This window comes from Mesocricetus auratus, unplaced genomic scaffold (assembly GCF_017639785.1).
Source record: "Mesocricetus auratus isolate SY011 unplaced genomic scaffold, BCM_Maur_2.0 Super-Scaffold_100003, whole genome shotgun sequence".
NCBI lineage: Eukaryota > Metazoa > Chordata > Mammalia > Rodentia > Cricetidae > Mesocricetus > Mesocricetus auratus.
In genome coordinates this window covers 119602631-119627636 of record NW_024429188.1, presented here as the reverse complement: position 1 = coordinate 119627636, position 25006 = coordinate 119602631, and the positions used below count along the sequence as shown (strand labels likewise).

The 25006-nt window shown below is 38.8% G+C and overlaps 1 protein-coding gene across 3 annotated transcripts in view; it reads left to right on the top strand.

Annotated features, from left to right (window-relative positions):
- The window catches only part of F8 (coagulation factor VIII), a 146745-nt gene that overhangs the window by 49540 nt on the left and 72199 nt on the right, over positions 1-25006 (top strand). For 2 of the 3 annotated variants that reach the window (XM_040743928.1, XM_040743927.1), the window contains exons 11-12: positions 5184-5398; positions 7697-7847. In XM_040743928.1, coding sequence (XP_040599862.1) covers positions 5184-5398; positions 7697-7847 — 366 coding nt within the window. Of the gene's footprint in view, positions 1-5183; positions 5399-7696; positions 7848-24004; positions 24215-25006 lie in introns of all 3 variants that reach the window. The other variant, XM_040743926.1, reaches the window with a different exon arrangement.

Here is a 25006-nt window from a genome sequence, read left to right as displayed (position 1 = left end):
GTGGATGAAATGTTCTATAGATGTCTGTTAATCCCAGTTGTGTCATTACTTCTATTAGACCCTTTGCTTCTTTGTTGAGTTTCTGTCTGGTATTCCTGTCTAGTGGTGAGAGTGGTGTGTTGAAATCTCCCACTATAACTGTGTGGGGCTTTAGATGAGATTTAAGTTCTAATAATGTTTCTTTAACGAATGTGGATGCCTTTGTATTGGGGGCATAGATGTTCAGGATAGACACTTCATCTTGGTGGGTTTCACCTGTGATGAGTATGTAATGACCTCCTTCATCTCTTTTGATTGATTTTATTTTAAAGTCTAGTTTGTTAGATATTAGGATTGCTACCCCTGCTTGTTTCTTGGGTCCATTTGATTGAAAAATTTTTTCCCAACCTTTAACTCTCAAGTAATGTGTGTCTTTGAGGGTGAGGTGTGTTTCTTGTATGCAGCAGAAGGAAGGGTTCTGTCTTCGAATCCATTCTGCTAGTCTGTGTCTTTTTATGGGTGAGTTAAGGCCGTTAATATTGAGGGATATTAATGACCATTGATTGCTCATCCTTCTTCGATTTGCGATGGTTGTTGTTGGTGGAATTATGGGTGGAATTTCACCCCTTTGTTCTTTTGGCTGTTGGTAGACAGGGATTCTCTAATGCTTATGTTTTTCTGGTTGTAGTTAGCTTCCTTGGGTTGGAGTTTTCCTTCCAAAATTTTCTGTAGGGCTGGGTTAGTGGACACATATTGCTTGAATCTAGTTTTGTCATGGAATATCTTGTTTTCTCCGTCTATAGTGATTGAGAGCTTTGCCGGGTATAGTAGTCTGGGCTGGCATCCATGGTCTCTTAGTGTAGGTAGAATATCTATCCAGGACCTTCTGGCTTTCAGAGTTTCCATGGAGAAATCAGGTGTAATTCTGATAGGTCTGCCTTTATATGTTACTTGACCTTTTTCCTTAGCTGCTCTTAATATTCTTTCTTTATTCTGTATGTTTGGGGTCTTGATTATTATGTGGCGAGGGGATTTTTTTTTGTGGTCCACTCTATTTGGTGTTCTGTAGGCTTCTTGTACCTTCATTGGCATGTCTTTCTTAAGGTTGGGAAAGTTTTCTTCTATGATTTTGTTGAATATGCCTTCTGCCCCTTTGAGCTGGATTTCTTGTCCTTCTTCTATACCTATTATTCTTAGGTTTGGTCTTTTCATGGTGTCCCATATTTCCTGGATGTTTTGTGTTAAGGATTTGTTGGATTTAAGGTTTTCTTTGGTTGATAAATCCATTTCTCCTAATGTATCTTCAACACTTGAGATTCTCTCTTCCATCTCTTCTATTCTGTTGGTAATGCTTGTATTGGTAGTGCCTGACTGTTTGTCCAGCTTTTCTATTTTCTGCCTTTCTTCAGATTGTGTTTTTTTTAGTGTCTCTATTTCAGTTTTCAACCCTTGCAGCGTTTGCATTGCTTCTTGCAATTTTCTGTTTATCTGTTCGTCCGTTTGTTGCCTTTTATGAATTTTTTGGTTTGTTCTTTCTTCCATTTCTTGCATTTTTTGGTTTGCTTTTTGTTCCATTTCTTGGATTTTGTGCTTTGTTTCTTCTTCCATTTCCTGCCTTTTTTGGTTTGTTTCTTCCTCCATTTTTTTCATTTTTTGCTTTGTTTTTTCTACCATTTCTTGCATTTTTTGCTTTGTTTCTTCTTCCATTTCCTGCCTTATTTGGTATGTTTCTTCTTCTAATTCTTGCATTTTTTGCTTTGCTTTTTCTTCCATTTCTTGCATTTTTTGCTTCATTTCTTCTTCCATTTCGTGCCTTTTTTGGTTTGTTTTTTCTTCCAATTCTTGCATTTTTTGGTTTGTTTTTTCTTCCATTTCTTGCATTTTTTGGTTTGTTTTTTCTTCCATTTCTTTGAGGGATTTTCCAGTATCCTCTTTTAGGGCCTCTATCATTTTCATGAAAGTGCTTTTAAGGTCGTTCTCTTCTGCTTCCTTCGCGTTGGAATATTGGGGTCTTGCTGGTGTGGAGTCTCTAGAATCTGGCGGTGTCATATTTGTTTTTCTGTTGCTGACTGTGTTTTTGTATTGTCTCTTTCCCATCTCTTCTTCTAGTGGGTGCAGAAAGAGCCCCTTCCTGGTCTGGGGACCAGAGTTCCCTTTTGGTGGGTGCTAGTAAGTCCAGTAATCTGGTGGTTCTTCTATGCCTTGTCCAAATGCTGGTCCGTGGGTAGAGAAGAAGAACAGGAATCTGGGGCGCTTAGCCTCCTACCTGGTCCCCTGGACCCTATGCTGGGTCCTGTTGTACCTGATCCGGAACAGCTACTCCCCTGGTCTCTCTGGCTCCTGTAGTTTCCTGGTCTCTTTGGTGGGAGAGAAGATCTGGAGTCTGGGGTGCTTGGCTCCCGCCGGGATTGGGAGCTCTGAGCAGTTCCCAGGCGATCTGCAGGCTCTGGAACACAGGCCGGGAAGCTGGCCTGTTTACCTGATGATGCCAGAGGGACCAGCTTCTTGTATTTTCATTGGCATGTCTTTCTTTAGGTTGGGAACGTTTTATTTTCTTCTATGATTTTGTTGAATATGTTTTCTGCCCCTTTGAGGTGGTTTTCTTTACCTTCTTCTATACCTATTATTCTTAGCTTTAGTTTGTTCATGGTGTCCCATATTTCCTGGATGTTTTGTGTTAGGGATTTGTTGGACTTAAGATTTTCTTTGGTTGATGAATCATTTTCTCCTAGTGTATCTTCAACACCTGAGATTCTCTCTTGTATCTCTTGTATTTTGTTGGTTAAGCTCGCCATCTGTAGTACCTGACAATTTGCCCAGGTTTTCCTTTTCCAGCCTTCCTTCATATTGTGGTTTTTTATTGTTCTCTATTTCACTTGTCAACCCTTGTACTGTTTGACTTTTTTCTTACAATTTTTGCTTTGTCTTTTTGTCCATTTGTTGCATTTTTTGGTTTGTTTTTTCTTCCATTTCTTGCATTTTTTGATTTGTTTTTTCTTCCATTTCTTGCATTTTTGGTTTGTTTTTTCTTCCATTTCTCATTCTCTTCTGCTTCATTTGCATTGGAATGTTGGAGTCTTGCTGGTGTGGAGTCTCTAGTATCTGGCGGTGTCATATTTGTTTTTCTGTTGCTGAGTGTGTTTTTGTATTGTCTCCTTCCCATCCCTTCTTCTAGTGGGTGCAGAAAGAGCCTCTTCCTGGCCTGGTGGTTAGGGGACCAGACTTCCCTTTAGGTGGGTGCAAGCAAGTCCAATACTCTGGTAGTTCTCCTCTTCCTGGTCCCGTGGGTGGAGAAGAAGACAGGGAAACTGGGGTGCATAGGCTTCTGTTGGGAGGGAAGGTTCACTGGCGGTGCCTAGGCACTGGTATGGTGGGTGGAGAAGAAGACCAGGAAACTGAGGTGCATAGGCTCCTTCTGGGAGGGGAGGCTCAGTGGCAGTCCCCAGACAGTTCCCACTATAGGTCTTTCTTGATGTAGATACACTTGAGGTACTTCAGATGTTGACACACAATTTTTACAATAATTTTGCATAAGTCTTATTTGCTTTTTCTAAACATTTATTCTAAAGATAATAAATCCAAAATAGTATTTGTATCATTTTAGTAATGCAAGGTAATTTTATCAATACATTTACCATAGAACTAAGGAATATGCTATTGTTATTTTCTTTTCCACAGTCCAAATCATTTTATTATTAAAATAAAATAAATTATTTTTCTATATGCAGTAATGTTCAAATATTATTATTTCTATTATTTGTAGTAAGAAGTAAACTTGTTCAAACTAACATGTTAAGAAAACATTGCATAGGTGAGGGAGAGGTGCCTGCCCCTCAAAACTTCCTGGCCCCATCCCTCCATCCCTTTCTGCCTGTGACAGGTAGGAGAGTAGGTCCTGGGGTAATGAGAGCAGGAGAACCGGCCCTGCCCCTCACCAGCTGCAGCACTTTGAAGAGTGGCCCCTGCACCTCAACTGGGAAACACAGTAGAGTTGGCCCTGGTGATATAGGTGTGGGTCAGTTGGCCTTATGTGTGTCAGAACAGGAGAACCTTCCCTGCCCCTTGCTGCTTGTTGCATATGGTGAACTAGTCAGGGCAGTGCTAGAGAGCGCAGCCAAGTGATGAGGACAGAGGAGAACTGGTGAACTGACCAACCCTGCAACCTCCCAGGCCCAGAACCAGGGTTATGAGTTGGCCCACCACAACATCCACACCATGTATGATCTGCTGGAGCATACAGATCTAAAGCTGTAGGATCTCTACAACACAGGGCCACAACAGGATATACAAGAGGAGTACCAGTGAGGGCCCAGTATTGATAATGTGGTAGAAACCAGAGGCCTTGAACCATACCAATGACTCATTGCAACGAACACTTGAAAGCAATGATATATGGACAAAAGTGTATAATGTGTGACTCACTGTGTCAAAGTACAGCTTCCACTATGAGGTTTTTCTTTTTCTCTTAAATTTTATTTTATTTTATTGGTGGGGGGGCTGTGCAAGGGCAGAGGGCAGATACAAAGGAATATGGAGATGAATAGAATCAAGATACATGATGTAAAACCCATGAAGAATCAATAAAAAAGTTTTTTTAAGTCTCCTGAGTCCATTTTTATTGTATAAAATAATTTGTGAATCTTCATTTTATAACAGGTGCCATTTTACTTTCTATTTGCTGAAAAATTTCACTTATACATGTGGGTTAGTAATTCCCTTGAAATAAAACATGATTATTTTTAAAAGGGGAACTTCAGATACACTGAACTTGATAGAATTTTCTTGAGAAAAGTAATAATTCATGAATTAATTTTGTACTACAAATGATTCAGAATGCTCCACCTCAACACACATACACAGGGACTGTATTTACAGACAGAGAACAGAAAATGACATAGAAATAACCTTATTAAATGCATCTAGAAGTTGTCTTGTATGGTGTTTTCACAGCTTCAGCCTTAAATGGGCTTGAGGTTCAGTTATTGTGATTTGTTAAGACTCAGCTACTTGTTACAAGAGTATACTGCCAAGTTAGGTTAAAAATTTTTATATACCATGTTAGGTTGCAGTTTCTATGCACAGAGACCTTTAACACAAACTTGAAATACATATAGACGAAGGTTTAGACCAAACTTAATTCAACATTGCTAAATATGTATCTCATTATACTATATTTGATCTATTTCTGTTTTGGGCATGTGTAGGCATAAAGCATGTGAAGGATTTGCCAATTCGTCCAGGAGAGATATTCAAATATAAATGGACAGTTACTGTAGACGATGGACCAACTAAATCAGATCCACGGTGCCTGACCCGCTATTATTCAAGTTTTATTAATCCTGAGAGAGATCTAGCTTCGGGACTCATTGGCCCTCTTCTCATCTGCTACAAAGAATCTGTAGATCAAAGGGGAAACCAGGTGAGATCTTCCCTTACCAAGTGTTAAGTTTGAAATTAAAAGTGGAATAAAATGCCTATTTACTTCTAGATATTCCCTATACTCTCTTAATACAGGTACCTCTATAACCTGTAGAAAATATAACCGAATAAAAGTGGTTAAGCTGAGTTCCACTTAGCTTTATTGTTGTAATTTTTAAAAAGTGGCACACTAGAGAAAGACACCATGAGATAGAGCTCACATGGAGGGGATTTTTATTGGGTAAAGAGGCCAGTTTCTAAGAAAAGGGGAAACTGGCCTCTGAGGAGAGGACAAGTAGAAGACAAGAGAGAGGCAGAGGGGGGGAGAGGAAAGGAGAGGAGAGGAGAGGAGAGTGGAGAGGGACACAAGCAGAAAAGGATGAGAGAGAGAGAGAGAGAGAGAGAGAGAGAGAGAGAGAGAGAGAGAGAGAGAGAGAGAGAGAGAGAGAGAGAGAGTTGCCTTCTGAATAAACAGAAGAGTCAGAACCCTGAATTCTTTCTATAATATTCAGTGCCAATCTGGGATTTTTATTTCCCCCAAGGATCTTGTCCATTTTTACCTCTCCAATTGCCACCTACTTTTAGATGACCAATTTTATTTGAGACAGGGTTTCAGGTGTCCCAGACTGGCCTCGAATTCCTTATGTAGCTGAAGATGGTCTTTGACTTCTGGTCCTCCTGCCTATACCTTCTGAATACTGGAATAATAAGTGTGTATCACCGTGCCCAGTTTAGGCTCAGGCCCATGGCTTTGTGCATGCTAGGCAAACTGAAATACATCTACCAACTGAAATACTTCCCTGGCCTCTATAATTTTTAAACCTACACAATTATATCTACAGCCTGTTTCTCCCCTGGACATCTCATTATGAATGAATCAAAAACACCTTAAAATTAGCCATGGAGGTGACACATGCCACTAATCTCAGTACAGGGAGACTGAGTTAGGTGAATTTTGAGTTCAAGGCCAGCCTGGAATACATAGGAACTTCTAGGCGAGCTTCTCCTATGAGCAAAACTCTGTCAGAAAACAAAAGTAATACATATGTATCATCTACAACAGTATGCGACACTTAGGAAGGAGTCAATATTTTTAAAAAAATAGATGAAAATATAAAATTATTTTGATTATGGTTAGAATTTAGATTATTTCTGCTGTTCTAGAAAATTATCTGAGCTGGGCAGTGGTGGCACACCCCTTTAACCCCAGCACTCAGGAGATGAATCTATGTGAATTTGAGGCCAGCCTGGTCTACAGAGCAAGTTCCAGGATAGCCAGAGCTGTTACACAGACAAAACCCATCTTGAAAAACCAAACCAAAAAAGAAAATTGTATAAGAAAAACTTAGGGGTTTTTGTTTTTGTTTTTTCAAAAATCTCATTTCTTGACTCCAGAAGAACACATTGCTATAATTTGAGGCTTGATCATGCATTCACTTTGGCTATTTAGGATATGTAAATTCCTACTAGTTAGAAGGCATTTCATAGGTTTAATGAGCAAAGGACTTGAGCTCAGGTATAACATGGTATACAAATCCAGAGTAAGGGAACTTAGAACTTAGTATTTGAATATGAACAAATATTAGTCCTGAAAATGTTTCCTAATTATACTTTTCCCATCAGTTTCTGGAAGATGACTGAAATATATATTCTCCAATTTCCTCTTTGGCATTTTGGCTTTTGCAGCTATGGACCATACAAAATGAAATTTACACATATAAAGTTTAGATATTAAATCTTATATTCAAGTAGCAGGTAACTAGATCATTAATTTGGTTTTCCATACAAAGTGCTATTCTAAGATATTGGATATTTTAGAAAAAATCTTTAAAGTATTAGTATTGTTCAGTGTTCATCCTATTATATATGAATTCCTTTTCACATTTTTAGTTTACTATAAGCTGGTAGCCTTATGTAAAGATAGTTGCAAGATAGGACTATAGGAATGGTATTGATTTTATTTGACTTGAATGACTTATCTTTAAGATCTATATTTCTCTACATTAAACATGAAGAAAATGAGAATATAAACTGTACCAGTATATGGTCTTGGGTCTGGGAAGAATGAAATTTACTAGATCCAGCTACTTTCATGCTTTGAGGTTACATTAGCTCTAAACATATAATCATCACTCAAAATGCCCATCCCTCTGCCAAGACATAACATAATAGTGACAGTTCAGAGGAAATGAGTTGAGCTAAAGAATTAGTATATGCTCTCCCTCCATTCTGCACTGTTACCTCCTACCTACAATACAAGTGGTATTTCTTTCTCCCTTTTAATATATGTTATTAACAGATGATGTCAGACAAGCGAAATGTCATCCTGTTTTCTCTATTTGATGAGAACCAAAGCTGGTATATCACAGAGAACATGCAGCGCTTCCTACCCAATGCAGCTGATACACAGACCCAGGACCCTGAGTTCCAGACTTCCAACATCATGCACAGTGAGTAAAGAATCACATTTAGCTGGGTGATGGTAGTGTACGCCTTTAATCCTAGCACTCAGGAGGCAGAAGCAGGCAGGTTTCCGAGTTTGAGGCCAGCCTAGTCTACAGAGTAAGTTACAGGACAGCCAGGGATACACAGAGAAACCCTGTCTCAAAAAAGAAATTGCATTTGATGCACATCTGGTAAAGAGAAATTGATGGGCCCAACTGATGTCTAGATAATATCTGTTATGTATAGACTACATGAATATGTAACTGTGACCATATAATGTATATTTTAAAAATTCACTAATCACTTTTCCATTCACTATTTATTTAGCTACCCTGTCCTTTTAATTTGTATTTTATCTCCTATATTACTCCTTTTTTGAAAACCATTCCATACAAAGATAACTCATTTCAAAATACTTTCTTATTATTGTATAATCATACATTACATGCATGACATTAGCCTTTCTAAAATGTTAGATTTAGCTCTTCACTGTCTGAGATCAAAGGGTCAGAAGACCCTTCAAACTCTCTTGCCCCTGTACCCTTGCATGATCTTCTCTCTGTACCTGTCTTTCTGTATTATAATCATCATTTATTATAAAAACTTAGGATCTACACTAATAATTTTATTTTGAATAATTTTCTCTTTAAAGACCCATTTCCAAATATAGCCACATTTGGAAGTATTGGAGTTTCAAATATCAGCATAAAAACTGGGGGAACACAATTTAGCATATAAATTATCCATGTGTATTATTTTACATAAACAGATCTGAATAGACGAAACACAATAAAATTTAGTCTTACTATACTAGTAGGAAAGGATTCTATCACTGAGACAGATGGCATGGCATACCTATCAAACTGCAAAATTAGGAGGCCATTATTATTAGTGGGTATGGGTAAAAGAGGACTATCATACAGTACTAGGCAGTAACACTAATAGTTCTTTTGAAGACTGCCTCATGTAATAAATTTTTAAATATATGCTTTTGAAGTCCTGAGTCTCACTGGAATGGAATAAGCATATATCACCCTATCTATTTTATATAATATAAATAAAATTCCTAACCAAATCATGGAAAATCTGCCTAAGAAGAGAACCTTGAAAAGTTATGTTATAGGTTTCACTTTCCAGGATGTGCCTTCTATCAGAATTCTATGCCCCTTATCTCATAGTAATAGTACTCAGCTTCAAGTCAACCTGAACCTCACATTTAATTTGAATCTGGGGAAATAGTTTCCTATTATATTCTAGAGCAATAGTACTTTATTCTTCCTTCTTCTAAAACTTTTGATTTTGATAGCCCCTTCGATTGCATTTATATTTTTTCATATGCTCAAAACATGCCTTATTTCGTCAAGAGTCTAATTCATACTATTTAATTCAGATGACACATTTTTCTTCCTTTTCACTCCAAGTTCATGATTTTACTGTTGATTTTTCCCATCAGACAGAAAATTTCATTTTATTATTTCTTATTTTTAGACTTTTTATTTAAATTAGAAACAAGGTTGCTTCACATGTCAATCCCAGCTCCCTCTACCTCCCCTCCTTCCATGCCCCACCACCAGCTCCCCCAGCTCTTGTTGAGATTAGCAGTTTCTGTGGGTTAAACAAGCCCAATCTTGACCTCTTTTCACATCAATCCTCCCACTCTGTCAACGGGTTCCAGGAGTTCAGTTCAGTGTTTAGCTGTGGGTGTCTGCCTTTGCTTCCATTGGTCATTGGTTGAAGGTTCTAGGATGGCATATAAGAAAGTAGTCAAACGCATTGTCAGGGATGGGCCTTTAAGGTAGTCTCTCCACTATTGCTTATTTTGCCAGTTGGTGTCATCCTTGTAGATCTCTGGAAATCTCACTAGTGCCAGATTTCTCTTCAAACCTACAATGACCCTCTATTATGGTATCTCTCATCCTGCTCTCCTCTATTCTTCCCCCAACTCAATGTTCCTGGTACCCCATGTCCTCCCCTCTCCTCCTCTTCTCCCCCCTTTTTTTCCCAGGTTCCTCTTCCCTCCGCCGTGCTCCCAAACTGCTCAGGATATTTTGCATCATTCCCCTTCTCTGGAGTACCATGCATATCTCTCTTAGGGTCCTCCCTGTATCCCAGACTCTCTGGTAGTGAGATTGTAGGAAGGCACTCCCCTAATCCATGTCTAAAATCCATATATGAGTGAGTACATACCATGTTTGTCTTTTGTGACTGGGTTACCTCACTCAGATTGGTTTCTTCTAGTGTCATCCATTTGCCTGCAAATTTCAAGATTCCATTTTTTCTTGCTGAATAGTACTCCATTGTGTAAATGTACTATATTTTCTCTATCCACTCTTCAGTTCAGTTCTGGCTATTACAAATAGTGCTGCTATGAATGCAGTGGGACAAACATCCTTGTTGTATGAATGTGCAATTTTTGGGTATATGCCTAAGAGTGAAATTGTTGGAGATTGATTCCCATTTTCTTGAGGAATCTCCATACTGATTTCCAAAGAGGCTCTATGAGTTGGTACTCCCACCAGCAGTGGAGGAGTGTTCCCCTTTCTCCAGTATTTTATTGAGTATTTTTGCATCAATGTTCTTGAGGGATGTTGGCCTGAAGTTATCTTTCTTAGTTGTGTCTTTGTGTATCAAGGTTATTGAAGCCTCGTAAAAAGAGTTTGGCAGAGACTCTTATGTTTCTATTGCATGGGATATTTTGGGAAGAATTGGTATAAGCTGTTGTTTGAATTCCTGGTAGAATTCTGCACTGAGGCCATCTGGACCTGGACTTTTTTTGGTTGGGAGACTTTTGATGACTGATTCAATTTTCTTAGGGGTTATAGCTCTATTTAAATTGCTTATCTTTTCTTGATTTAATTTTGGCAAATGATAACTATCCAGAAAATTGTCCATTTCCTTCAAATTTTCAAAATTTATAGAGTACAGTTTTTCAAAGTATGACCTGATGATTATCTGGATTTCTTCAGTGTCCATTGTTATATCTCCCTTTTCATTTCTGATTTTGTTAATTTACATGTTCACACTCTGCCATATCATAAGTTTGGAAAATCTTGTTGATTTTCTCAAAGAACCAACTCTTTTTTACATTGATTCTTTGTATTGTTTTCCTAGTTTCTACTTTATTAATTTCAGCCCTCAATTTGATTATTTCCTGGCGTTTACTCTTTTGGGGTGAGTTTGCTTCTTTTTGTTCTAGAGCTTTCAGATGTCTGTTAATTCTCTAGTGTGACTATTTTCCAGTTTCGTCATGTGGGCACTTAATGCTATGAACTTCCCCCGTAGCACAGCTTTCAAAGTGTCCCATAAGTTTGGGCATGTTGTGTCTACATTCTCATTGAATTCTAGGTAGTCTTTTATTTCTTTTTTATTTCCTTTTTGGCCAAGGAATTGTGCAATTGTGAATTATTCAATTTCCATGAGTTTGTAGGATTTCTGCAATTTGTATTGTTGTTGAATTCTAATTTTAACGCATGGTGGTCTGTTAAGATGCATGGAGTTATTCCAATTTTTGTGTACCTGATGAGGTTTGATATGTTGCTAAGTATGTTGTTGATTTTTGAGAAGGTTCCATGTGGTGCTGAGAAAAAGGTATATTCTTTTTTATTTGGGTGGAATGTTCTACAAATGTCTATTAAGCCTATTGGGTCATAACTTGTATTATTTCCTTTGATTCTTTGTTAAGTTTCTGTTTAGTAGTCCTGTCTAGTAGTGAGAGTGGGGTGTTGAAGTCTCCTACTATAAGTGGAGGAGGCTTTATATGTGATTTGGGTTTTAGTAATGTTTTTTTTACAAACATGGATGCCTTTGTATTTGGGGCATAGATGTTCAGAACTGAGACTTCATCTTGGTGGATTTCTGCCCTCCTTGGTGGATTTCTGTGATGAGTATGAAATGCCCTCCTTTATCTCTTTTGATTGATTTTAGTTCAGAATCTAATTTATTAGATATTAGGATTGCTACCCAGGCTTGTTTCTTGGGTCCATTTGATTGGAAAATATTTTCCCAACACTTAACTCTGAGGTGTGTTTTTTGTATGCAGCAGAAGGATTGGTTCTGTCTTTGAATCAATTCTGTTAGCCTGTGTCTTTTTTTTTGGGCGAGTTAAGACCATTAATATTGAGGGATATTAATGACCATTGATTACTCATTCTTGTTTGTTTTGGAATGGTTGATGGTGGTGGAATTATATGTGGATTTCCACCTCTTTTTTCTTTTGGCTGTTGGTAAAGTGGGATTACCTATTGCCTATGTTTTTCTGGTTGTAGTCAACTCCCTTGGGTTGGAGTTTCCCTTCTAGAACTTTCTGTTGAGCTTGGTTAGTGAATACGTATTGTTGAAATCTGGTTTTGTCATGGAATATCTTTTTTTTCATCTATAGTGATTGAAAGCTTTGCTGGGTATAGTAGTCTGGGCTGGCATCAATGGTCTCTTGGTGTTGGTAGAATATCTATCCGGGACCTTCTGGCTTTCAGAGTTTCCATGGAGAAGTTAGGTGTAATTCTGATAGGTTTGCCTTTACATGTTACTTGACCTTTTTCCTTAGCTGCTCTTAATATTCTTTCTTTATTCTGTATGTTTGGGGTCTTGATTATTATATGGTGAGGGGAGAGGGGATTTTTTTTTGTGGTCCACTCTATTTGGTGTTCGGTAAGCTTCTTGTACCTTCCTTGACATGTCTTTCTTTAGGTTGGGAAAGTTTTCTTTTTTTCTCTTCCTTTTTTAAATTTAAGTTAGAAACAAGCTGGTTTCACATGTCATTCCCAGCTCCCTCTGCCTCCCCTCCTCCCCCACCCTCCCCACATGCTCCCTAGTCCCCCAACCAATCTCCAATCTAATCCCCAGAGAGGGTGATATCTCCAGAGTGTGTCATTTCATTCAGGGCAGGGCCTAGGCCTTCCCACAAGAGTCCAGGCTGAGAGAGCATCCCTCATTGAGGGATGGGCACTCAAAATCTATTTGTATGCCAGGGATGAATACTACCCAAGGCACCATAGATTACCTAAGCCTCCTCACTAACACCCACATTCACAGGGTCTGGATCAATCATGCTTTCCACACAGGGGAAATTTTTCTTCTATGATATTGTTGAATATTTTTTTGCCCCTTTGAGGTGGTTTTCTTCACCTTATTCTATACCTATTATTCTTAGGTTTGATCTTTTCATTGTGTCCCATATTTCCTGGAAATTTTGTGTTCGGGATTTGTTGGCTTAAGATTTTCTCTGGTTGATGAATCTATTTGTCCTAGTGTATCTTTAACAACTGAGATTCTGTCTTCCATCTCTTGTATTCTGTAGGTTATGCTTGCATCTGTAGTACCTGACTGTTTGCCCAGCTTATCTATTTCCAGCATTCCTTCAGACTGTTTTTTTAACATTTTTTAAAATTTTAAATAGCTTGTTTTACATGTCAATCCCAGTTCCCTCACCCTCCCCTTCTCCCGCACCTCTGCCACCATCCCCCTCATCCTCCCACCCTATTGCCAATTCCTTCCGCATAGGGGATATCTAGAGTCTATCATTTCATTCAGGGTAGGGTTCAGGCACTTCCCTAAGAGTCCAGGCAGAGAAAGCAACCCTATTTGTGTTATGGACACACGATGTCTGTTAGTATTTGAGGGATAAACACTGATCCACTGCTCAGGACCCCATAGGTAGCTCAGGCCTCCTCATTGACTCTCACATTCAAGGGGTCTGGATCGGTCCCATACTGGCCTCCCAGTTGTCGGTCTGGGGTCCAAGAGCTCTCCCCTGTTCAGATCAGCTGTCTCTGCTGGTTTTGCCAGCCCATTCTTTGCCAATTTGCTCTTCGCTCCTCTCTCTCTGTCGCTGGGTTCCTTGGGTTCTGTTCAGTATTTAACTGAGGGTGTTTGCCTCTGCTTCCATCAGTCCCTGGATGAAGGCTCCAGGATGGTTATAGACATCAAGTTCACTATCAGGAATAGGCATTCGAGGTGGTCCCTACACTATTGCTTAGCTTGCCAGTTGGTGCCATCCGTTTAGATCACTAGAGGTCACACTGGTACCTGATCTGTCTTCTAACCTATGATTCCCTCTTCCCCCTATCCTACCCTCCCAGTCGACCTTCCTGTTCCTCCATGTCCTACTCTCTCTTCCACTTCTCCCCCCTCTCTATTTCCCAGGCCCCCCTCCCCCCATCCCTCGCCGTGATCCCCATCTGTTCAGAGGACCTTGCCTCATTTCTCTTCTCTTGGGTACCATGTATATCTTTTAGGTTCTTTCCTGTTTCCCAGATTCTCTGTCAGTGGAAGTGCAGACTGGCACTATCCTGATCCATGTTTAAAATCCATATATGAGTGAGTACATACCATGTTTGTTTCTTTGTGACTGGGTTACCTCACTCAGGATGGTTTCTTCCAGTGCTATCCATTTACCTGCGAATTTCAAGATTCCAATGTTTTTTTCTGCTGAGTAATACTCCATTGTGTAAATGTACCACATCTTCTCTATCCACTCTTCACTTGAGGGGCATCTAGGTTGCTTCCAGGTTCTGGCTATTACAAATAATGCTGCTATGAACATAGTGGAGCAGATGCCCTTGTTGTATGAATTTGCCTCTTTTGGATATATACGTAAGAGTGGAATTGCTGGGTCTTGTGGTAGATTGATTCCCATTTTCCTGAGGAATCTCCATACAGCTTTCCAAAGTGGCTGTACGAGTTGGCACTCCCACCAGCAGTGGAGGAGTGTTCCCCTCTCTCCACATCCTCTCCAGCATAAATTGTCTTCGGTTTTTTTTTTTTTTTTATTTTAGCCATTCTGACAGGAGTAAGATGGTATCTCAAAGTTGTTTTGATTTGCATTTCCCTGATGGCTAAGGATGTTGAGCACTTTTTTAAATGTCTCTTGGCCATTTTAGCCTCGTCTATTGAAAATTCTCTATTTTGTTCTGTACCCCACCTTTTAATTGGATCCTTTGGTGTTTTGGAGACTTGCTTCTTGAGTTCTTTGTAAATTTTGGAGATTAGCCCTCTGTCTGATGTGGGGTTAGTGAATACCTTTTCCCATTCTGTGGACTGCCTTTTTGTCTTGTTGACTGTGTCCTTTGACTTTTTAGTTTCATGAGGTCCCATTTGTTAATTGTCGATCTCAGTGTCTGTGCCACTGGTGTTATGTTCAGGAAGTGGTCTCCTGTACCAACTCATTGAAGAGTATCTCCCACTTTCTCTTCTAACAGTTTCAGTGTGGCTGGATTTATGTTGAGATCTTTGATCCATTTGGACTTAAGTTTTGTACAAGGTGATAAACATTGATCTATCTGCAGTCTTCTGCATACCAGTACCCAGTTATGCCAGCACCATTTGTTGAAGATGCTTTCTTTTTCCATTGTATAGTTTTAGCTACTTTGTCAAAAATCAAGTGTTCATAGGTGTGTGGGTTAAAATCTGGGTTTTCAATTCAGTTCCATTGGTCTACCTGCCTATTTTTGTGCCAATAGCAAGCTGTTTTCAGGACTATAGCTCTATAATAGAGCTTTAAGTCAGGTATGGTGATGCCTCCTGAAGTTCCTGTATTGTATATGGTTGTTTTGGCTATCCTGGGCCTTTTGTTTTTCCATATAAAGTTGATTAATGTTCTTTCCAGGTCCATGAAGAATTGTGCCGGAATTTTGATAGGGATTGCATTGAATCTGTAGACTGCTCTTGGCAAGATTGACATTTTTATTATGTTGATCCTACCAATCCAAGAGCATGGGAGATCTTTCCATTTTCTTGTATCCTCTTTGATTTCTTTCTTTAAAGACTCAAAGTTCTTGATATACAGGTCTTTCACTTCCTTGGTTAACATCATCCCCAGATATTTGATGCTGTTTATGGCAATTGTAAAGGGTGAGGTTTCTCTGATTTCTTTCTCAGTCACTTCATCATCTGTATATAATAGGGCCACTGATTTTTTTTGAGTTTACGTTGTATCCTACCACTTTGCTGAAGGTGTTTATCAGCTCTAGGAGTTCCCTTGCAGAGTTTTTCGGGTCACTTATGTAAACTATCATGTCATCTGCAAATAGTGAAAGCTTGACTTCTTCTATTCCTATTTGTATCCCCTTGATCTCCTTTTGTTGTCTTATTGCTCTAGCTAGAACTTCAACTACAATATTGAAGAGATATGGAGAGAGTAGACAGCCTTGTCTTGTTCCTGATTTTAGAGGAATTGCGTTGAGTTTCTCTCCATATAGTTTGATGTTAGCTGTTGGTTTACTATATATTGCTTCTATTATATTCAGGTATGTTCCTGTTATCCCTGATCTCTCTAGGACCCTTATCATGAAGGGGTGCTGGATTTTGTCAAAGGCTTTTTCAGCATCTAGTGAGATGATCATGTGGTTTTTCTTTCATAGTTTGTTTATATGGTGGATTACATTGATAGATTTTCTAATGTTGAACCATCCCTGCATTCCTGGGATGAAGCCTACTTGATCGTAGTGAATGATTTTTCTGATGTGTTCTTGAATCCGGTTTGCTAGTATTTTATTGAGTATTTTTGCATCGATGTTCATGAGGGAAATTGGTCTATAGTTTTCTTTCTTAGTTGTGTCTTTGGGTGGCTTGGGTATCAAGGTAATTGTAGCCTCGTAAAAAGAGTTTGGCAGTGAGCCTCCTTCTTCTATTGTGTGGAATACTTTGAGGAGTATTGGAATTAAGTCTTCTTTGAATTTCTGGTAGAATTCTGCACTGAAGCCATGTGGGCCTGGGATTTTTTTGTTTGGGAGACTTTTGATGACTGCTTCTATTTCATTAAGGGTTATAGGTCTGTTTAGATTGTTTATCTGTTCTTGATTTAGTTTTGGCAAGTGATATCTATCCAGGAAATTGTCCATTTCCTTTAAATTTTCGAATTTTGTGGAGTACAGATTTTCAAAATATGACCTGATGATTATCTGGATTTCCTCCGTGTCTGTTGTTATGTCCCCTTTTCCATTTCTGATTTTGTTAATTAGCATGCTCTCTCTCTGTCTTTTGATTAGTTTGGACAGAGGTTTGTCTATTTTGTTGATTTTCTCAAAGAACCAACTCTTTGTTTCATTGATTCTTTGCAATGTTTTTCTGGTTTCTACTTGATTGATTTCAGCCCTCAATTTGATTATTTCCTGGCGTCTGCTCCTCCTGGGTGAGTTTGCTTCTTTTTGTTCTAGAACATTCAGCTGTGCTATTAATTCTCTAGTATGACTGTTCTCCAGTTTCTTCATGTGGGCACTTAGTGCTATGAACTTTCCTCTTAGCACTGCTTTCAAAGTGTCCCATAGGTTTGTGTATATTGTGTCTTCATTTTCATTGAATTCCAGGAAGACTTTAATTTCTTTTTTTTATTTCTTCCTTTACCCAGGGATGGTGAAATTGAGCATTGTCCAATTTCCATGAGTTTGTGGGGTTTTTGCAAGTTGTGTTATTTTTGAATTCTAATTTTAATGCATGGTGGTCTGAGAGGATACAGGGGTTATTCCAATTTTTTTGTATCTGTGGATGTTTGCTATGTTTCCTATTATGTGGTCAATTTTAGAGAAGGTTCCATGTGGTGCCGAGAAGAAGGTATATCCCTTTGTGTTTGGGTGGAATGTTCTATAGATGTCTGTTAAACCCAGTTGGGTCATAACTTCTATTAGTTCCTTTGTTTCTTTGTTAAGTTTCTGTCTGGAGGTCCTGTCTAGCGGTGAGAGCAGAGTGTTGAAGTCTCCCACTATTAGTGTGTGCGATTTTATGTGCAATTTGAGCTTTAGTAATGTTTCTTTCACAAATGTAGGTGCCTTTGTATTTGGGGCGTAGATGTTTAAAATTGAGACTTCATCTTGATGGACTTTTCCTTTGATGAATATGAAATGTCCATCATCTCTTTTGATTGATTTTAATTTGAAGTCTAGTTTGTTAGCTATTAGGATTGCTACACCCACTTGTTTCTTGGGTCCATTTGATTGGAAAATCTTTTCCCAACCCTTTCCCTGAGATACCGTCTGTCTTTGATGTTGAGATGTGTTTCTTGTATGCAGCAGAAGGATGGGTTCTGTCTTCGTATCCATTCTGCTAGTCTGTGTCTTTTTATAGGCAAATTGAGGCCATTGACATTGAGGGATATCAATGACCATTGATTGATGATTCTTGTTTGTGCTTGATTTATTGGTGGTGAAGTTATTTTGTGTAGTTTCTCCTCCCTTTTTCTTTTGGTGTTATGTAAAGTGGGATTATATATTGCCTGTGTCTTTGTGAGTGTAGTTATCTTCCTTGAATCTAAATTTTCCTTCTAGCACTTTCTGTAGAGCTGGATTCATGGACATGTATTATTTAAATCTGGCTTTGTCATGGAATATTGTGTTTTCTCCATCTATGGTAATTGAAAGCTTTGCTGGATATAGTAGTATGGGCTGGCATCCTTGTTCCCTTAGCGTTTGTAGGACATCTGTCCAGGATCTTCTGGCTTTCATCGTTTCCATTGAGAAGTCAGGTGTAATTCGGATAGGTCTGCTTTATATGTTACTTGGCTTTTTTCTTTAGATGCCCTAAATATTTTCTCTTTATTCTGTAGTTTTGATGTTTTGATTATTATATGGTGAGGTGACTTCTTTTTCTGGTCCAGCCTATTTCGTGTTCTGTAAGATTCTTGTATTTTCATAGGCATATCCTTCTTTAGGTTAGGGAAGTTTTCTTCTATGATTTTGTTGAATATGTTTTCTGTACCTTTGAGCTGTATTCCTTCACCTTCTTCTATACCTATTATTCTCAAGTTTGGCTTCTTCACGGTGTCCCATATTTCCTGGATATTTTGTGTTAGGGATTTATTGGTTTTGAGGTTTTCTTTGGTTGACGACTGCATATCCTCTAATGAGTCTTCAACACCTAAGATTCTCTCTTCTATCTCTTGTATTCTATTGGTGATACTTGCATCTGTAGTTCCTGATCATTTACCCAGCTTTTCCATTTCCAGCATCCCCTGGTTCTGTGTTTTCTTTATTGTTTCTATTTCAGCTTTCAATCCTTCAACTGTTTGAGTTGTTTCCTTCATTTGTTTGGTTGTTTTTTCTTGGTACTCTTTAGATTCTTTGAGAGATTTGTTTATTTCTTGAATTTCCCCCCATTTCATGGATTTTTTTGTTTGTTTTTTCCTCTATTTCTTTAATGGATTTCCTCGTTTCTTCTTTGAGCTTCAGACTGTTTTTTATTGTCTCTATTTCAGTTGTCAATCCTTGCACTGTTTGAATTGTTTCTTACAATTTTTGCTTTGTCTTTTCCTCCATTTCTTGCATTTTTTGTTTTGTTTTTCTTTCATTTCTTGAAGTTTTTGGTTTGTTTTTCTTCTAACTCTTTAAGGGATTTTCCCATATCCTCTTTGAGGGCCTCTATCATTTTCAAGAAGTTGTTTTTAAGGTCATTCTCTTCTGCTTCATTTTCATTGGAATGTTTTAGTCTTGCTGGTGTAGAGTCTCTAGATTCTGGCGGTGCTATATTTGTTTTTCTGTTGCTGAGTGTGTTTTTGTATTGTCTCCTCCCATCCCTTCTTCTAGTAGGTGCCGAAAGAACCTCTTCCTGGCCTGGTGGGTAATGTTCAAGATTCTCTTACAGTGGGTGCAAGCAAATCCAATACTCTTGTAGTTCTCCTCTTCCTGATCCTAGTCCTGGTCCTGTGGGTGGAGAAAGGAGACCAGGAAGCTGGGGTGTGTTGGCTCCTGCCAGTAATGAACACTCAGTGACAGTCTCTAGGCACTGGAACATGGTCCCAGAAACAGGTCAAGTTTTCCTGGTCCCATGGGTGGAGAAGGAGACCAGCAACCTGGGGTGCATAGGCTCCTGCCAGGGGGGGAGACTCAGTGGCAGTCCACAGGCACTGGAATGCATGCCCCCATTTTATTATTTCTTTAGTATAGTATAAAATAGATGTCTATAATTTTAGTTTTCTAGCTGTCACCTCTCCATTTCCTACTATAGCTTGTTTCAAGTACTAGGATAAGCATATGTCTTGACAGCAAAAGTATATTATTTTAACAGATACAATGGTTAAGGAAAGAGAGAAGGTTATGTAGAATCTAAAAATTAGTGAAACAATTATATTAGGGTTCTCTGGAGTACCAGAACTTATAGAATGATTCTCTCTCCCACTCTCCTTGGGAGCTGTGAAGAAATAAGTTTGTGTCTTTTCAGACTCCTCCTCTGTAGTATATTATTATGACATTTCTAGCAGGCTGATGTAGCAACATTCCCCCACCTCCAGTCATACATAGTTCACAAAGGACATGTATTAATCCATGTGAAAATCACTTTGTTGGTGATATGAAATTATGTGGTGTATAGTTTTCAATATGGACATAATCATTTAACAACTATCTCATTATTTTACCTTTTTTCTAAGCTGCTGCCCTTTTCATATATATATTTAATTTCTACTTACATCTATGTTAGTTTCTGGACTATGTATTTTGTTTGATGTATTTGCTCACATTAATAATGCATTTAAGGGAGCTGGAGTGATGGCTATACTAATTTTATACTATGGCCATGATTAAAGCTGATTGTTGGGTGCCATGTGAGAAAATCCATGAATGCAGCAGTACCTTAGGAAAAGTTCTTAGCTATCTAATAGTTAGAGCTTTTTTTATCTGAGGGGGAAAACAAAGAAGCACAGATACACTCTGATGGTAACTTTTTCTTTATTTCATCTTGAAAAAACATCCTCCTGGAAAATCTCCCATGCTTTCCTCTCAATTCTCTATTCAGCAGCTTCTCCCTTTCTTTCTCTGCCCCTCCACTGCTGCCCTGTTTCATCTGCCCTTTGCTTTCTCCCTTCCTACATTGCTTTCCTCTCCTCTCTTACTCTGCCTCTACTTTTCTCACAGCTAAACTCTGCAAAAATATGTTATGTTTCAGGGCCCAAACCATACTCATACACACATGTTAAGACACTATTTTCTCTTAGACTAGGAATGTCACAATGACCAGTCAGTGACCAAGTGGCATTTTACATGACTCTATGTTTGTGAGGGTTCCCAGACAGTAAACAATTGTCTAAACCTTGAGGTTGGGAAATAACTGGGAACTAAAGTTGCTTCAGACTCTAACCTTGAATCAGTAACAACACCTAGGATAATGATCTTGTATATTTGTCTCTAAGAGCAACCAGATATTGTCTCCAGGGGCAACCAGCCTGCTTTGAATCTTCTCTGAAGTCTAAAGTAGCTGTCTGTGTAAAAGGCTGTCTTTGTGATTGAGAATCCTATGTCAATCTGATTCATGTAAAATATTCTAGTACTTCTATCCATTAAAATGATAGTAGAAATCATTATTCTGACCATACACAGCTATATTTGTGTCTAACAAGTATGAAACACACCACCAAGGGACTGTGTAAATAACCCCACAGCTGTTATTAGGAAGGCATAGCAGTGGTACCTGATAAAGTTACAGGAACAACCAGTCATCCAGTCAATAACCCTATGGCTTTGCTAAGTGGAGGTCCACAATAACATCTGGTGAATCAGCTTTGCCAAATAGGACTCCCCAAAATGTCTGGTGGGTCAAATTGTTAAATACTAGTTGTCACTGCTGTACAGTCTCATGACCATCTGCATATGATAAAAACAATCTGATCAAAAGAAACTTGGAGAGGAAAGGGTTTATTTTGCTTACACTTCCAGGCTACAGTCTACTACTGGTGGAAGTCAAGGCAGAAACCTGGAGACAGAAACCATGGATACTGTCCCCCAATACTGGATCACTCTTTGGCTCATGCATAGCTAACTTTTTACATATTCTAGGACTGCCTGCTTGAGGAGTCCTGCTGCCTACAGTGGAATGGACCCTCCTACATAAAGTAACAAAACAATCCATCACAGATATGCCTATTGTATTACTCAGGGTTCTCTAATAGAACAGAAATTATTTAATGAATCTATAAATAGAAAGGGAATTTATTCTCCCTTCCTCTCTCTCCTACCTCCCTTCCCCCTCCATAAGGGATCAAGAAGCTCGAGTTCAGGGAGGGACAGAGAAGGAGAGCAAAGAAAGAGATACCTTAATAGAAGGAACCATTAAAGGTTCAAAGAGAAATCTGGCACAAGGGAAATGTTCAGGGATCTACAAGGATGACCCTAACTAAGAATATAAGCAATAGTGGAGAGGCTACCTTAAGTGCCCTTCCCCTATAATGAGATTGATGACTACCTTAAATGCCATCCTAGAGCCTTCATCCTGTAGATGATGAAAGCAGAAGCAGAGATCCACAGCTAAGCACTGAGCAAACTCCTGGAGTCCAGTTGTAGAGAAGGAGGAATGATGAGCAAAGGGGTCAAGTCCATGCTGGGAAAACCCATAGAAACAGCTGACCTGAGCAAGTGGGAGTTCAGGACCCCAGTAGGACAGCTGAGGAACCAGCACAGGACCCAACCAGGCCCCTGAACATGGGTGTCAGTTGGGAGGTTTGGGCAGTCTTTGGCAGTGGAACCAGCATTTATTCCTACTGCGTGAATGGACTTTGGGATCCCATTCCCTATGTAGGGACACTCGCTTAGCCTAGATACACAGGTAGGGCGCCTAGGTCCTGCTCCAAATGATATGTCAGACTTTGATGATCCCCCATAGAAGGTCTTACTCTCCCTGCGGAGTGTATAGGGTGTGGGATGGGGAGATAGTGAGAGGATGGAAGGGAGGAAGAACTGGGATTGGTATGTAAAATAAGATTTTTTCAATTTAAATTTAAAAATTACTTTTTAATAAAAGGGGGAATTTATTAGAATGACTTACAGGCTGTGGTCCAGCTAGTCCAACAATGGCTATCTACCAAGGGAAGGTCCAAGTATCCAATAGTTGTTCAGCCCATAAGGCTGGATGTCTCATCTAGTCTTCAATATATGCCAGAATCCCAAAGAAGTAGGCTCTTTGGTATTAGAATGGAATTGAATTAGGCAAATAAAGAGAGTTTCCTTTTTCTAAATCCTTTATATAGGCTACCAGCTGAAGGTGTGGCCCAGATTAAAGGTAGATCTTCACATTTCAAAAGATACAGATTAAAGTTTTATCTGCCCATATCAGAAAGATCTGGATTAAAAGTGGGTCTTCCCGTTTCAAATAATTTAAGAAAAAAATTCCTCACCAGTGTATCCAGCCTCTTGGGTTTTAGTTAATTCCAGATGTAGTCAAGTTGACAACCAAGAATAGCTATCACACCCACAAACCAACCTGATGTAGGCAATTTCCTCATTTGAGGATTCTCCTCTTGGATGACTATAGACTTTGTCACATCAACAATTAAAGCTAATGAGAACAATTGTGCAGTAGTTAACATGGTGTTCTGCTTTCAGAAGACCTAAGAGATTGAGTCCCCGAACTCATGTTGGGCAGCTCACAACTGCCTGCAATTCCATCTCCTGGGGATCTAATATCCTCTTTATGCAGCTGAAATCATGTACATATCATATACATACACATAATTAAAAATAAAAATCTTTAAAAGTGATGCATTTTGAAATTTGTTTTGTGTATGTGTATATAACAGAAAGGAAAGAGAATGTGTGCTAGCATGATGTATATTTGTGGAGGTCTGAGGACAATCCTCTGGAGTTGGCTATCTACTTTTGTCAATTATTTTCTACTTGAGAATACGTTGGAGATATGCGCTATTGTTTTTAGTAATTCTTCATATATGTCCTTTGAATAAAGATATGAGTTGTCTTAGATCACCAGTGTCATGAAATTGTGGATACTTCACACTGATACAATACATTTTGGTAATGGTGTATATATTCTAGTTGTGTCTACCACTGCATTTATCCCATATGATACAGAGTACAAGTATTTAGTCTTTTGTTTCTTTGAATATGGAACATTATACCATGCTAACACTGATCGTTTGTTTTGGGTTTATCTATATAAGTTACTCCTTTTTTTCATTGCAACTAATAATTTTTAGGAAATGCTTCAAAATCTTACAAATACCTTGTTCCTCATCAAACTTCCCATAGTGTACATCTAAATTTCTCTTTATATGGCTCTCTCCTTACTTTGGGATTGGAGTTGGGTGATTTAATATGAACAGTCTACCTGATTGATAACTCATAAGGTATTGAGTATAATATATGATATTTTTCTAATTGTATTCTAACAATCATAATCCAAAATAATAAGCACAGGATATAGCTGAATCTCTTGTTCCCCATTGTTTTTGTAGGTATCAATGGCTATGTCTTTGGTAACTTGCAGTTGACCGTTTGTTTGCATGAAGTGGCCTACTGGTACATTCTTAGTGTTGGAGCTCAGACAGACTTCTTATCTATCTTCTTCTCTGGATATACCTTCAAACACAAAATGGTCTATGAAGATACACTTACTCTGTTCCCATTCTCAGGAGAAACGGTCTTTATGTCAATGGAAAACCCAGGTTAGCGATTTATATTATATTTCACTAACAACTGTGATTGCTTTAGTGCCTACTACCTCATATTTGGACAGACAGTAAATATTTCAACTGACTTTGATATGTGACTTTAGTAATTGGAAAGTATTTTAATGAGGAACAAAGAGCTTAGAACTTGGTTGACAATAAAGACACACATAACATAAATAAGGTATTTCTTCTAAGTTTTACTGGTATGTTTAAAAATAATGCTATCATATATACCTTTGTATGTATAATACTTTCAAATGTACATTTTATTCATTATTTTAAAATATTTATTAAGGATATTCTATATGCCAGCCCCTATAGGCATTGGTAATATATGACAGTACCAACTAAGTATTGTAGCTCAGTATTACAGTTCTTGCCTATTATATATATTTCCTTTTTATTTTAATTTTAAATAGCTTGTTTTACATGTCAATCCCAGTTCCCTCTCCCTCACCTCATCCTGCACTCCCCCACCATCCCCCTCAGCCTCCCACCCTATTGCCATTTCCTTCCACATAGGGGATATCTAAGAGTCTGTCATTTCACTCGGATCAGGGTCCAGGCACTCCCCTAAGAGTCCAGGCTGAGAGAGCACCCCTCTTTGTGTTATGGACACACGATGTCTGTTTGTATTCCAGGGATAAACACTGATCAATGCTCAGGGCCCCATAGGTTGTCCAGGCCTCCTCACTGACTCTCACACTCAGGGGGTCTGGATCAGTCCCATGCTGGCCTCCCAGCTGTCAGTTTGGGGTCCAAGAGCTCTCCCCTGTTCAGATCAGC